At 52.3% G+C, this 16,251-nt stretch overlaps 1 protein-coding gene across 1 annotated transcript in view; it reads left to right on the top strand.

The window, feature by feature from the left end:
- The window catches only part of LOC144733409 (phospholipid-transporting ATPase ABCA1-like), an 83,114-nt gene extending 67,436 nt beyond the window's left edge, over positions 1–15,678 (top strand). The window contains exon 36 of the mRNA XM_078615320.1: positions 15,529–15,678. Coding sequence (XP_078471446.1) covers positions 15,529–15,678 — 150 coding nt within the window. The remainder of the gene's footprint in view (positions 1–15,528) is intronic.
- The last annotated feature ends 573 nt before the right edge of the window (positions 15,679–16,251 follow it).

Here is a 16,251-nt window from a genome sequence, read left to right as displayed (position 1 = left end):
AAATTGATATATAATGAATGAAAACACACCAAAGCGCAGCAAACTGCAAAACACCAGGTGTTGTTAAGTAATGAACTGGAGGAGGGCTAGGATGGCAGAATTTGCAACCTTGCTTCAAGGAAAGATAAGGCCTGATGAACGGGCACATGTCACCCGTGCAGGCGGCAGAGACAGTGGGAGAGTCAGCCAGACATAGTTAAGGCAAAAAGCCCAACCATCCTGCATGGTTTTAAAGTAACGTCAAAATTCGAAATTCAACAACAGAGTAGGCTAAATTATCGATCCTCGCGCTCGCTCAAATTGGGAGACCAGGCTGCGAGCTACATCAATGAACCATTGCCCATTTGCTAATCCAATACTGAATGTTAATATTACTGAAGTCAAAACGAATCCTATGACCTCAGCACATGGGCGAATAATAGGGCAGTGTCAACTCAAAGGCAATGGAAGGAAGCAGAGGCGCCTTTGTCTAAATCACAACCACAGAAAGCCAGGAATCATCACTGATTGTGTGTTTAGGGATTCCGAGCTAATTGGAACACGTGCACACAGGGAGGAGGTAGAAATACGCCTTGTTCTCCTGCAGCTGAGGGAGCTGATTAAGAATAACACTCCCAGAGCAGAAGGTTGGATGGCCACAGTGAGACGACAATAAGAGTGTTGTGTATCTCTCAAGGATGCAGACCCAGCTGAACAACAAGGCTGCGGGGGTCACCAGAAGTTCGCGTTCGCCTAGTTAAGACAAAAAGCTCAATTATTCTGTATTGCTATTAAAGTAACGTTAAAGTCGGAATTTAACAACAGGGTAGGCTAAAGTTATTGATATGAAATGTTATTTCCATACTTTAATAATTTCTATACAACTCGACCCGAAGCATAACGGGATGAATCACCACCAGGTCGAATATAAAATACATAATAAAAGAGCGATGTTAAACCCAGGGTCGGAGAGAAAGGGAGATCCCGGCCGTCTTTGTATCCCCGCAGCGCGGGATAGGAGTGTGTATACGCTCGGGGAAACACCTCCACTTGAGTCAAGCACCACGATGGGAAACGACAGACCTTAGGTTACATACAGAATCATAACTGTGAAATGGTAAGGGACAAATGTTAACTTAAAACTTTTTAACCATTTCTTTGTGCGTCGGTGAGGGTCGGAGGGAGTGTTGCCCCTCCCTCCAGGTGGTGCAACACGGACAAAGACGCCTATGAGACGATTTGTAAACGTCTGTGTTTTGGTTCATGAAGAAGGCCAGACAAGAGATAATATCGCACCCAGACAGAGAGACGACCTCGAGGCAATTTGTAACACCTGATTGTTTGCTCGTGGATTTTATGGAGGGAGTATGACAACGGAATATACCGTGGGTGATGCACACAAGGACATACGGACGTACGGACACACACATGGACACACCTACCTACGGACAGATCCTGACACAGCAAAAATCGAAAGAAACCCCGCCTTGTGGGCAGGATCCAAAGGGATTTTTCGGCATAAAAGAAAGGACCCTGAGCATTGGAAACCAGCTCGACCGGGAGGGTCGACTCAGGAGCGAGCTGCGACCAGCGGGTCGGCTCGACTCATCTTCAGCTCGACCGGGAGGGTCGACTCAGGAGCGAGCTGCGACCAGCGGGTCGGCTCGACTCATCTTCAGCTCGACCGGGAGGGTCGACTCAGGAGCGAGCTGCGACCAGCGGGTCGGCTCGACTCATCTTCAGCTCGACCGGGAGGGTCGACTCAGGAGCTCGACCGGGAGGGTCGACTCAGGAGCTCGACCGGGAGGGTCGACTCAGGAGCGAGCTGCGACCAGCGGGTCGGCTCGACTCTTCAGCTCGTCTGGGACTCAGCCGAGTTCGATCGGCTCACCGGAGCCGGCTCTCGGGGCTCGACTCAAGCGGCTCCCCATCAACCTCTGCCGAGTCGGAGGTCTCTGCTGCCGCCGGAGTGGTGAGGATCGGATCGCGGTTTGGCGACGAGGCTCCGTGCTCACCCTGGTCGACGACCCAACACTGCACGCTGCGAGCGAGCTGTGGGCGCCACCTACCGACCGGGTTCCGAACTGCGACAGCGTATCAACGGGCATCCGAACCAGTTCACCACGGTGACAGGGGAGCGACTGATACGTATGACGCGCACCGCCCCCTCACCACACGACCACCAGGCGTCTGTTTGACATAAAGAACCGACTCCGAACACTGACTATTCAAGACAACTCTTACCACTCAAACACACTCGAACCCATGAGCCATCCGTGGCTGTGAAGGCATCACAACGAGACCGAGTGATGGCCATCCGTCGTTTATAAGTGTATTCGTAATTTTTATCTTTAATATTTAGTGGGCTGTACTCTTAATCGCATAAATTCCCAACAGATCCATCAATACGAATTGATTCTTGGCACCTCCTTCCGCCGAGCCACGCTCACGTGGGGAGTGGTGGCCCACCAGATCCTTATCAGGTGATCTGGTCCCCAATTAGTAAACTTGGTATAAGATAACGATCTTCGGAAAAGGAGCACCGTCGCAGGCCCTTACTCCAGGCCATTCTGTTGTCAGATAACCTGCCGATGTATCTGTTGAGATTGGTGCCTTTAAGAATAATAACTGTTTTTGATTGTGTTTTTTTTATCGCCGTATAATCTTTCAAGTATCTTTCAGTCATAATCGCCACACGTACTCGCATCCTCTACAGAATATTCAACTGTCCCGTGACCCAAGGTGCTAACAACGTGATAAGGGTTGCGTATGATCAATAAGGAGTGCGGTACTGCGTGAACAATGTTGAGTATAATCATTCATTAACGTTAAGGTTTTTCTTAGCATAGTATTTGCATATTTTAACGACTCTCTCTCTCACTAACAACCATCGCGTTATGCGGGATCCATGTGCCGTTGTCAAGTGAAATCAGACAATCGTTGATGATACTGTATTGATGCCGTGTTGACGTTCCGGGATTGAGAGTTCGCATACTATATCATAGTTGAGGTTGAATTAGTAATAAATTGATTAATACAGAAGTGGTTGTGTGATTCTTTCCTGAAATCTATGCATAAGATCTGCTTCTGCGTTAAGATCTGAACTTGGTGACCTTAATAAACACACTAATACATACTCAGTAAATGTTAAAGGGATAACGGGGTGAACCGGGGACCTAAAATATAAGCGAGAATGAGACGAACCTAGACAACGATGCCGAGTTAATCTAAGTTAATCTTGCATACTTACACCACACCTGCATAACTGCATACGATTAATTGCCTTATTCCGATCGATAACCCACCCTCGTCACCGAGGCGGGGTCTGGTTATCATAACGACTTGCATTATCATAATTACACCCACTCGCATAATTACTACGATTACCTCTCGAATTGGCATAACTAAATGTGCATAATTACAGAAATTAACATATTCCCGGATAATTACACATTTGGCCAAATTTCATTTGATTATTATTATTTTCACTGAATATTCATAACCCACATATACAACATAATAATTTCACCCACGCACGCATACAACATAACAAATTTTGATAACCAACATATACAACATGGTGGTGGTGGTGGTGGGGTGGGTGGTGGTGGTGGTGGTGGTGGGGTGGGTGGTGGTGGTGGTGGTGGTGGGGTGGGTGGTGGTGGTGGTGGTGGGGTGGGTGGTGGTGGTGGTGGGGTGGGTGGTGGTGGTGGTGGTGGGGTGGGTGGTGGTGGTGGTGGTGGTGGGGTGGGTGGTGGTGGTTGTGGTGGTGGTGGGGTGGGTGGTGGTGGTGGTGGTGGTGGGGTGGGTGGTGGTGGTGGTGGTGGTGGGGTGGGTGGTGGTGGTGGTGGTGGTGGGGTGGGTGGTGGTGGTGGTGGTGGGGTGGGTGGTGGTGGTGGTGGTGGGGTGGGTGGTGGTGGTGGTGGTGGTGGGGTGGGTGGTGGTGGTGGTGGTGGTGGGGTGGGTGGTGGTGGTTGTGGTGGTGGGGTGGGTGGTGGTGGTTGTGGTGGTGGTGGGGTGGGTGGTGGTGGTGGTGGTGGTGGGGTGGGTGGTGGTGGTGGTGGTGGGGTGGGTGGTGGTGGTGGTGGTGGGGTGGGTGGTGGTGGTGGTGGTGGTGGTGGGGTGGGTGGTGGTGGTGGTGGTGGTGGGGTGGGTGGTGGTGGTTGTGGTGGTGGGGTGGGTGGTGGTGGTGGTGGTGGGGTGGGTGGTGGTGGTGGTGGGGTGGTGGTGGTGGCCGTGAGCGGGAATCGAACTCGGGTCACCGCCAGGTTCGTAGCAGTGCCACTCGCTCAGGGGTCGGCAACCAAAACAAGAAGGGGGTTTTTCGAAATTAGTTTTTTTTTAACCCCTCGATGTGAAGAGCCCCACCAATGCTTGTGGACACGAGAGGGCGTCACGAAGCCGTTCCAGGTCTGCCGACCCCTGCGTGGCGCGCCCACTACGCGGGCCCCGTGGCGGAGAGTCGCGACTCGCGGGTGGAGTGCGGAGCGCGGCGGCTGCGTTACCTGGTCGATAATACCCACCACCACCACCCACCCACCACCACCCACCCACCACCCCACAACCACCACCCACACCACCACCACCAACCACCCCACCACCACCACCAACCACCCCACCACCACCACCACCAACCACCCCACCACCACCACCAACCACCCCACCACCACCAACCACCCCCACCACCACCACCCACATCACAACCACCACCCACACCACCACCACCAACCACCCACACCACCCACCACTGTGCTGTGTGGCTGATGTAGATGCAGAGTAACAACGACAATGTCACATTCCGGTGGTGAAGCCAAATAAATAGCCGCGCTAGTCGCAGCAGCGGAGCGTATCGCTGTGTGATCTTTCCTTCGTATTTGTGGACCGGCAATTGTGTCGTTGTACGTGGCACGGTCTGCTCTGGATGACCACAGTTTCGCACTGGAGAGTTTGTATTTTATTTTCTATTTGTGCATCAGGTATCCGCATCTGCCATGGTTTGTGCGGATACAATTTAGGGTGGACCATGAGCTTAATGGGAGATCAAACCCTGGGCTCTCCTGCGTTGGGTCTATCGCAATGCCCCGATGGTGAATGCGAGTGCGGTCTTCAAACCATTATTAACTCAAATTAGTCGAAGCCTCCTTTCCCATCTTTGTCCCAGCATCGCTGCTCACCCACTTGCCCACCACCTGTGTCCGTCCAGTCGGATCAATGGGGTCCAACACGGCGGTTAATTCGATCGGCAAGTTGTGGTTTGTGTGTGGTGGTGGTGGGAATCGTGTACGAACACGACGATTCCTGCTCATGGCCAACACCAGTCGCGATTATCTGAACCGGTCCTGGGCCTCCCCTAGGTCGACTCAGCCTCAAATTAGTACCTGGTGCATTGCGTGAACATCGCCACTGGAGAGACAAAGGCGGTCGGGTGTGGTGCTGGCCATTGACGCCCTCGTGTGTCGTGCCGGCTTCCATAGGTGCGCGCTAACAGCACTTGCTCCTACAGTATGTTAAGGCTATAGGGGGATTCTTTGTCTTTGGTACAACTTCTTCACAGGCGGCCGGCCGTAGCGTGGAAGAGGTGGCCCAAGATCCCCTCCTCCTGCAGAGCTCGCCTCGAGTGGAGGCGACCAGTGGGGGCTGCACCGTGGCCGTCTCTGTGGGACATTGTCCAGAATCAAAGAGGTCCCATAGAGACGACTATTCAATCATCGTCCCATGGCTGTGACTGCTCAACCCGAGCTACTGCCCACTTGTTGGTGTTCTCTGGTCTTAACACTGGCAGTGAGACTGGGCCCTAAAGAAGTTTCAAAGGCAATGCCCATGTATTGTCAGAGCACGTCTGTCCGCATGTTTTGCCACAAGTACTTGTAGTTAATGAAGGCTTGGTGCCTTGCCATAGGTGTGTCTATTTAGTGTTTGAACATCATAACACCTCTTGCTTTATTGCCATACTCGTTGGTTCTTTCGGTAAAGCCACGTAGGTAGAAACAAGTATTCCTATTATTTTTTTGTAGTCATCGTCGTTAATGAAATCGTCGCTGTAGACGGTGACGTGATCATCGTCCGAATGATGTATTCTCTTGACGCAGTGTGGTCACGGGACGCGAGTGGTGACGAGTGCACATCCCGGTCGCTGGTAGTCGACTCAGCCAATCATCACCAGCAGGATTCCACCGGGGATTCCTAAAATGAATGCTGTACCGCTTTTGTGGGGAGTTAAACATTCAGAGTTGTACTGTGGACTGACTTGCCCCTGCCAGGGGAATGTTGAATTTTCGCGAGTGAGTTTTTGGGGGGAGGTGGCGGACGGGGCAGAAGATATCACACAAGGATTTAACCCCTCTGCTGTGCTTAGTTTGTGTCTGTGCAACCCTGTATACAAAGCAATGTAGCAAATAATATTATAATTACCATGAATATAAATATCTTAATAAGCACAATGTGTTAGAGTTATTATCGATGAAATGTATAAATACATAAATTAGCTCGGACAAATGTGTGTGTGTGTGTGCGTGCCGCTCTGTGTTTGCGTGTGTATGTGTGATCATGGTGAGTGGTGGCGCAGTGGTTAGCTCGCCGCGCTACTAACCCAAGTCCGATTCCCTCTCACGTGAGTGACGAAAATCGATCCTGGACCTCCCTAGGTCGATTCAGCCTCAATTTGAGTTACTAGCGCTTTGTGTAAAAAGATCACCACTAGGGAGATGAAGGCGGCCCGGCGTGGTGCTGGCCAATCCACTCCTTTATGTGCCGTGCAAGCCTCAATAGGAGCTCGCGAACAGCATTTGCCCCGACAGTCTGTTGAAGGTTAAAAGGGCAATCTACGTGTAGAGGTGAGAGAGTCAGTGAGTGAGTGCATAGGTTGAGTGAGTGGGTGAGTGTATAGGTGGCAGAGTGAGTAAGTCTTTGGTGGGGTAATGTATGTTGAACTTCTTTCGCACCGTACGTAGCCAACCGTGCTCAACGGAGGAGTGGGTGAGTGCATAGGTGGTGTAATGCGTGGGTGGGTGCATAGGTGGTGTAATGGGTGGGTGAGTGGATAGGTGGTGTAATGGGTGGGTGAGTGCATAGGTGGTGTAATGGGTGGGTGAGTGCATAGGTGGTGTAATGGGTGGGTGAGTGCATCGGTGGTGTAATGGGTGGGTGAGTGCATAGGTGGTGTAATGGGTGGGTGAGTGCATAGGTGGTGTAATGGGTGGGTGAGTGCATAGGTGGTGTAATGGGTGGGTGGGTGCATAGGTGGTGTAATGGGTGGGTGAGTGCATAGGTGGTGTAATGGGTGGGTGAGTGCATAGGTGGTGTAATGGGTGGGTGAGTGCATAGGTGGTGTAATGGGTGGGTGAGTGCATAGGTGGTGTAATGCGTGGGTGAGTGCATAGGTGGTGTAATGCGTGGGTGAGTGCATAGGTGGTGTAATGCGTGGGTGAGTGCATAGGTGGTGTAATGCGTGGGTGAGTGCATAGGTGGTGTAATGGGTGGGTGAGTGCATCGGTGGTGTAATGCGTGGGTGAGTGCATAGGTGGTGTAATGCGTGGGTGAGTGCATAGGTGGTGTAATGCGTGGGTGAGTGCATAGGTGGTGTAATTGGTGGGTGAGTGCATAGGTGGTGTAATGCGTGGGTGGGTGCATAGGTGGATTAGTGAGTGGATGAGTGCATAGGTGGGAGAGTGAGTGGATGAGTGCATAGGTGGGAGAGTGACTGTGTAAATGCATTGGGTGGGCAAGCGAAGTAGCAAATCAATAAATAAATGCTCCTTCGAATTATAATCGTTTTTGGGGTAAGGCCACGCAATGACTTGACCGTATATTGTGTCGTCAAGAACACGCCACCACCCGACACAGCGAATCTAATTAAATGGCCACGTGTACACGCGTTGTTACAGCACACAACTAGCACATTGAACAATCGCGAAACGCTCGTGTCCCATTGATACACGTAAATAACAATGCTAAAATAACAGCGCGTTGAACGCTCTTTACGCGTGACAGTGTCATTGGTTTCGCCGTGTCGGGGGGTTGAGGGTTACTAAGGACACACATTTTGGTGAAATTCCCACGTGGCGTTATTCACACAATCGATTATGAATCGTAGTGGCTGCAAAGGCTCCCCCCCCCCCACTTGTGTCAAATATGGGTTATTTAATCGTGGCTGATTTGTCATAACATGTAACCCTTCGTAGGTTCTATCACCATCTGTCCTGGGAATTAGTGTCTCACTCAAAAACAGAGATCCCCCAGTATAGCCTGTACAGACTGTTGGGGCAAGTTCTGTTCGTGAGCACCTATGAAGGCCGGAATGGCCCACGAGGGGATTTGGTGGCCAGCACCATGCCCGGCCGCCTTTGTCTCCCTAAGTGGCAGTGTTTATACACCGCACCAGGTACTCATTTGAGGCTGAGTCGACCTAGGGGAAGCCCAGGACCAATTCAGGCTCACACACCCGCTCACTAATTCACCCAATCGCTCGCTCACCCACTAATTACCTCACGGACTCATTCAGTCACTCACCCACTCACCCATCCACTCAGTCACCCACCCACTCAGTCACCCACACACTCACCCATCCACTCAATCACTCACCCACTCACCCATCCACTCAATCACCCATCCACTCAGTCACCCACCCACTCACCCATCCACTAAATCACTCACCCACTCACCCATCCACTCAATCACCCATCCACTCAGTCACCCACCCACTCACCCATCCACTCAATCACTCACCCACTCACCCATCCACTCAATCACCCATCCACTCAATCACTCACCCACTCACCCATCCACTCAATCACCCACCCACTCACCCATCCACTCAATCACTCACCCACTCACCCATCCACTCAATCACTCACCCACTCACCCATCCACTCAATCACTCACCCACTCACCCATCCACTCAATCACTCACCCACTCACCCATCCACTCAATCACCCACCCACTCACCCATCCACTCAATCACTCACCCACTCACCCATCCACTCAATCACTCACCCACTCACCCATCCACTCAATCACTCACCCACTCACCCATCCACTCAATCACTCACCCACTCACCCATCCACTCAATCACTCACCCACTCACCCATCCACTCAATCACTCACCCACTCACCCATCCACTCAATCACTCACCCAAACACCCATCCACTCAATCACTCACCCACTCACCCATCCACTCAATCACTCACCCACTCACCCATCCACTCAATCACTCACCCACTCACCCATCCACTCAATCACTCACCCACTCACCCATCCACTCAATCACTCACCCACTCACCCATCCACTCAATCACCCACCCACTCACCCATCCACTCAATCACTCACCCACTCACCCATCCACTCAATCACTCACCCACTCACCCATCCACTCAATCACTCACCCACTCACCCATCCACTCAATCACTCACCCACTCACCCATCCACTCAATCACTCACCCACTCACCCATCCACTCAATCACCCACCCACTCACCCATCCACTCAATCACTCACCCACTCACCCATCCACTCAATCACTCACCCACTCACCCATCCACTCAATCACTCACCCACTCACCCATCCACTCAATCACTCACCCACTCACCCATCCACTCAATCACCCATCCACTCAATCACTCACCCACTCACCCATCCACTCAATCACCCACCCACTCACCCATCCACTCAATCACTCACCCACTCACCCATCCACTCAATCACTCACCCACTCACCCATCCACTCAATCACTCACCCACTCACCCATCCACTCAATCACTCACCCACTCACCCATCCACTCAATCACCCACCCACTCACCCATCCACTCAATCACTCACCCACTCACCCATCCACTCAATCACTCACCCACTCACCCATCCACTCAATCACTCACCCACTCACCCATCCACTCAATCACTCACCCACTCACCCATCCACTCAATCACTCACCCACTCACCCATCCACTCAATCACTCACCCACTCACCCATCCACTCAATCACTCACCCACTCACCCATCCACTCAATCACTCACCCACTCACCCATCCACTCAATCACTCACCCACTCACCCATCCACTCAATCACTCACCCACTCACCCATCCACTCAATCACTCACCCACTCACCCATCCACTCAATCACTCACCCACTCACCCATCCACTCAATCACTCACCCAAACACCAATTTATTCACCCCCTCCACCCAACCACTCATTCACCCACTCACATTTTCACCCACTCGTTCATCCACTTACTCACTAATCCATTCACCCACCCACTCACCCATCCACTCAATCACTCACCCAAACACCAATTTATTCACCCCCTCCACCCAACCACTCATTCACCCACTCACATTTTCACCCACTCATTCATCCACTTACTCACTAATCCACTCACCCACACACTCACCCATCCACTCAATCACTCACCCAATCACCCATCCAATCAACCATTCACCCACACACTAATTCACCCACTCACGCCTTTACTGACGCACCCATCCACCCACTATTCCTCACATGCACGGTATTCACTCATTTACTAACTCACCCACGAACTTATTTACCAACTCATTCACATACACATTCACAAATCCACTTACCCGCTCACAAACTCGCGCACTCACACACTCAATCATTCACCCATTCTAAACTAAACAATTTTTATTTTACCAAACATCTCGCCACCACGGCACCCCATGCAGACACTGGCCGTGTCATTCTGACTGCCATGTGGAGACGTCTCCCAAGGGCCTTTTCACAATCATCACGAGTAAGCGGATTTGGCTTTACACATTCAAACGGGGACTTTTTCATTTTGATTTCAAGCTTTCGTGACTGCAGGAATCCATACTATTTGGTTATTTCGGTAAAGTAACGTAGGTAGACAAATAATAGATCACGCCTGTATATTTTTCTACCTACGTGACTTTACCGAAAGAACCGAGGAGTATACTTTTTAATTCATCGAGCTGGCATTAATACAAATCGAATATAAAACTAAATCTAATATGATGGGGGTGTTTGCATTCGGTGATGACCAAGCTGAGAAAAATCCACGCAACCACGGGGAGAACAAACTCCAAATATACGGGCGTGGAGGTCGAACCCACGACCTCCTGTATAACAGGCGAGGTAATTAACATCTCGTCACCATCACTAGCGTAACCACTCAACAACAGCAAACAACAGCCGCCATTTGATCCTCATGGCGGTACCCCGGGGTACCAAACAATACAAAATGGCCGATGCAATTAAATATGTTATTTCTGGGATGCAATTTTTTGTCCAGGGGTGGACTTCGCTCTGGGGTAGCAATCAATCCGACATTGGTGGTGCCACTCCGCGATGTCGACACGCAGCGAGGACGATTGCGCCGAAACCCTAGACGCTCGCGGTACGCACCGTAGTAGTGGTGCATCACGGACATTGTGCGAGAGCCGGGGTACTATGGTACCCCGGGGAACCACCATGAGGTTCGTATGTCACTTAGTACCACTTAGTTCCACCACGAGGATCATGTCACTTAGTTCCACTGTAGTGACATAAGAAGGGAGGGGCTGCTGGGGGCTCTGGGACCCTGGGCGGGCCAGGCGCTTGGGCCCCTTGGCGCCAGGCATGGGTTCCCAGGCGGGTCAGACGCTTAAGCCTCTTGGCGCCAGGCGTTGGGTTTCCAGGCGCTTAAGCCCCTTGGCGCCGCCAAAGGGGGGGGGGCTGTGTGTGCTCTCTGGGATATCTGGGGGTGCACACGGCCCCACCCCTCGCTGGGGACTAGGCATAAAAGGGGAGCTCCCTGGACGATCAGGGCCAGTCGTAGCTCAAGACCCAAGACCCAAGACTATCCATCTGAGGACCCTGGGACGCTGTGAGAGCCAGTGGTGGGACTCTGGAACTCCCGACTCTACGACCTTGTGAGGGCGAGTTCCAGAGCGTAGCCAGAGTAGTGTATCTAGGCTGTGTACCTAGGCTGTGTACCTGGGAGTTGTTACAGAGTATCAGGACTGTTGGAGTGTTGGTTGGATTGTAATAAAGAAGTTACCTCTACAAGTGTCTCCGGAACCCGTTACACCACCACGAGGATCGTGTCACTTAGTACCATCACGAGGATCGTGTGTCACCATGGCGCCTGTGCCAGGCCAGGTGCACCTTGAGGCCACATTCCGTGTCGAAGGCTAGCTGGCAGGAGGTCACGGGACAGACCCAGCGGTTAGACCCCGGCAACCCGAGTTCGATTCCCCTCACGACCAACAACACCAGCGACGATGGTCTGAATCGGTTCTGAGCCTCCCCTAGGTCAACTCGGCCTCAAATGAGCACCTGTTCAGTGTGTAAAACATCAGCACTGGGGAGACAAAGACGGCTGGTAGTGGTCCTGGCCACATCATCCTCTCATAGGCGCTCGCTAACAGCACTTGCCCCAGCAGTCTTGTACACATCTTGATTTAAAGCTTTCGTGACTGCAGGGATTCATACTTTTGGGTCTTTCGGTTAAGTCGCGTAAATAAAACATCATCGATCACGACTTCACCTGAAGACGATTCAGGTGAAGACGATTCAGGTGAAGACGATTGCTTGTGCTGCGAACGAAACGTCGTGATCGATTATGTTTCATTTACGTGACTTTACCGAAAGACCCAAGAGTAAGTCTGTGTAACATTTTACACGGTGGGGGGGGGGGGGTCTTTGTCTTTGTGACGACACGGGCAGTCGCTCCTCTGCGCACGCGGCAGATGGCAGCATGCGCACGCGGCTCCGCGCGTGCTGAACTTCGGGGGACCTCCGGCTCGACATGGAAGCGCGCCGTGTTTTAACTGATGCGGCACACAAGTTTGTTGTTACACATTCCATCAGCCACAGAGCCTTTTAGGAGTTGTGTTTCCCTCTCAGCAACGTTGCTTTGATGCAAGGAAACTCTGGACGGGCTTCAACATGCGGTGTCGCTCGCACTAAACTATGTTTTATTTTACCAGGTGAGGCCCACTGAGCTACATCGCTCTTTTTCAGAAGTCACCTGACCACAAATGACAGCTTAACGAAGTGGCTCATCATCGTGTGGAAGTTTATAGCAGCCAAATACGAACGCGCATGTTTCTAAATGTGGAGGTTGAACTCGGAGGAGCCGGAGAACAAATCCAAAGCGGCCACGGGGAGGACCTGCAAACTCCAAATATACAGCAGGTACACACCAGCCCAGGTCGTTACCATATCGCCACCGTGACACGCGCACACCACACACACCACACACACTACACACACTACACACACACTACACACACACTACACAGTGTACTCAGGACGCCGGGTTCAGCGCGAACCACTGCACCACCGCTCCCCAGAAACTCCACTCGCTTGGATACATACACTGTACACACTTACACCCGCGTGTGCGTGTGCCAGTGATGTGTACACGCCGTGCGTGTGTCTGTACGCAGAGTGTACACGCCGTGCGTGTGTCTGTACGCAGAGTGTACACGCCGTGCGTGTGTCTGTACGCAGAGTGTACACGCCGTGCGTGTGTCTGTACGCAGAGTGTACACGCCGTGCGTGTGTCTGTACGCAGAGTGTACACGCCGTGCGTGTGTCTGTACGCAGAGTGTACACGCCGTGCGTGTGTCTGTACGCAGAGTGTACACACCGCGTGTGTCTCGCGCTTGGAGGGGCGGGGTGAGTGGGCTGACGGATGGGTGGGAGGCGCAGAGTGTGGGGGGTAGGGGGCGATGGGGGTGTGGGGGGGGGTCGCACACGCGCGGCGCCATTGTAAAGGCGCGCGCGTGTTTAGTGGAAGTCGCGTAAGCGCGAGACATCCCACACCATCATCACTCACCATCATCACTCACCATCATCACTCATCATCATCACTCACCATCATCACTCACCATCATCATCACTCACCATCACCACTCACCATCATCACTCGCCATCACACACCATCATTACTCACCATCATCACTCACCATCACCATCACTCACACCACCATCACTCACACCATCACCACTCACACCACCATCACTCACACCATCACCACTCACACCACCATCACTCACACCACCATCACTCACACCATCATCATCACACATCACCACTCACACCATCATCACTCACACCATCACCACTCACACCATCATCACCACACACCATCACCACTCACACCATCACCACTCACACCATCATAATCACACACCATCACCACGCACACCATCACCACTCACACCATCATCATCACACACCATCACCACTCACACCATCACCACTCACACCATCACCACTCACACCACTCACACCATCATCATCACACACCATCACCACTCACACCATCACCACTCACCACCATCATCCCACACCATCACCACTCACACCATCATCATCACACATAACCACTCACACAATCACCACTCACACCATCACCACTCATACCATCACCACTCACACCATCACCACTCACACCATCACCACTCACACCATCATCATTCACACCATCACCACTCTCACCATCACCACTCACACCATCACCACTCACACCACCATCATCACACACCATCACCACTCACACACCATCACCAATCACACCATCACCACTCACACACCATCACCACTCACACCACCATCATCCCACATCATAACCACTCACATAACCACTCACACCATCACCACACACACCATCATCCCACATCATAACCACTCACACCATCACCACTCACACCATAACCACTCACACCATCACCACCCACTCACACCATCACCACTCACACCACCATCATCCCACATCATAACCACTCACATCATAACCACTCACACCATCATCCCACATAATCGCCCACATAATCGCCCACATCATCGTATCATTACATCATTCTCATCACTCGCCACTCACATCGTTATCACATCACGTAGACACCCGCGCCGTGATCTCTCGTGCATCACCATCGACATCACCCACACCGTTATCAGCAACGTCATCGTTCACATCACCCACATTGCCATCATCACTCCATCATCATTCACATCACCCGCAGAACTACCCCTATCACTCGCATCATCAGCAACACTATCGACCATATCATCGCTGGAACAGCATCCACGTGACATAATTCCATCATCACTCGCGTCATTATCATCACTCACAATCATAACCATCAACGACAGCTGCCATTAGCCACGAAGTGGTGGTTATTTCACCACAGCGCTTATGCCAGGCGAGGTGCATTGCGAGGCCACATGGAGTACCGAAGCCTCGTTGACATGTCACGGGACAGACCCAGGTGCTATGGATTGACTGACATGACTGGCTGATGCACCACCTGTGCTGAGCCAACTTGCTGCGTTTTACCTGCCCGGCGCTCCGCTCGTTGTTGTGAGCGTCGCCGCTCCCGCCTCCATAGTTGGTGGGTGACTGCCTCTAACTGGCCAGTAACCTGTGCACCTAACCTGGTACCGCCCAGTCGTGGCCTTCACGAGCCTCCTCCACAGAGGCCGATTGACAAGTCCACTCGGCTCCAGAACCTCCCGTACTGCACCAGCCCGTCTCTTCCCCGGCCCGCTCTAGCCCATGCTGCTGTGCCCGTAGAGCCACCTCTGTCTGGCCAAACAGAAGCTGCTCAGGCATGAAGTGGCTGGACATGCGGGCTACGTGGCCCAGCCAGCGCAGCCTCGCGTGCCGGAAGAGCTCACCGATGGGACCGTGTGCCAGATCTTTCAAAGATCTGCGATCTCCTGATCAATTCGGTCTGGTTAAATCCAGGATGGATCGTAGGTCGGCCAGCCTCAATTTTTCAGATCGTCGCAGATTTTCTTTCCGAGGGCTCCGCGTTTTTCTCCAAGCGTAGATGAGAAAGGGCAACAACAGTGGCCGAGAAGATGCGGAGCTTCGTGTGGAGTGAATCAGCGGCATCATGACTCGTCATGATCAGGGGTCGGCAACCCGCGGCTCTGGAGCTGTAAGGACCGCTTGCTGACGTCATGCATAAAGGACCACCGCATTCAGATGCATTGCGGCTCATGAAATATTGCGGTATTTTACTGAGATCTAAAAATATGGCTCTTCTTGTAATGTTGGTTGCCGACCCCTGGTCATGATCATTCCACTGCTAGAGGAAGGCTTCCCCAAGCTGCCGTCATCTCTGTCGGTCCTGCGGCGTAATAATCTGCTTCGCGACTGCACACGAGCCGATTGAGCTGTTCCATATCCCCCGATGAACGAAACCCTCAGACGCGTTCCGTTCCTCGTCTGCCACTCCGCAACTCTGCTTGACCACCGGCCCATCTTCCACGTCGAGAGACGTGTCCTGCC

This window comes from Lampetra planeri, chromosome 46 (assembly GCF_965212315.1).
Source record: "Lampetra planeri chromosome 46, kcLamPlan1.2.h2, whole genome shotgun sequence".
Taxonomy (NCBI): domain Eukaryota; kingdom Metazoa; phylum Chordata; class Hyperoartia; order Petromyzontiformes; family Petromyzontidae; genus Lampetra; species Lampetra planeri.
The sequence above is the reverse complement of the archived record's forward strand: the minus strand, read 5'-3'. Positions and strand labels throughout refer to the sequence as shown.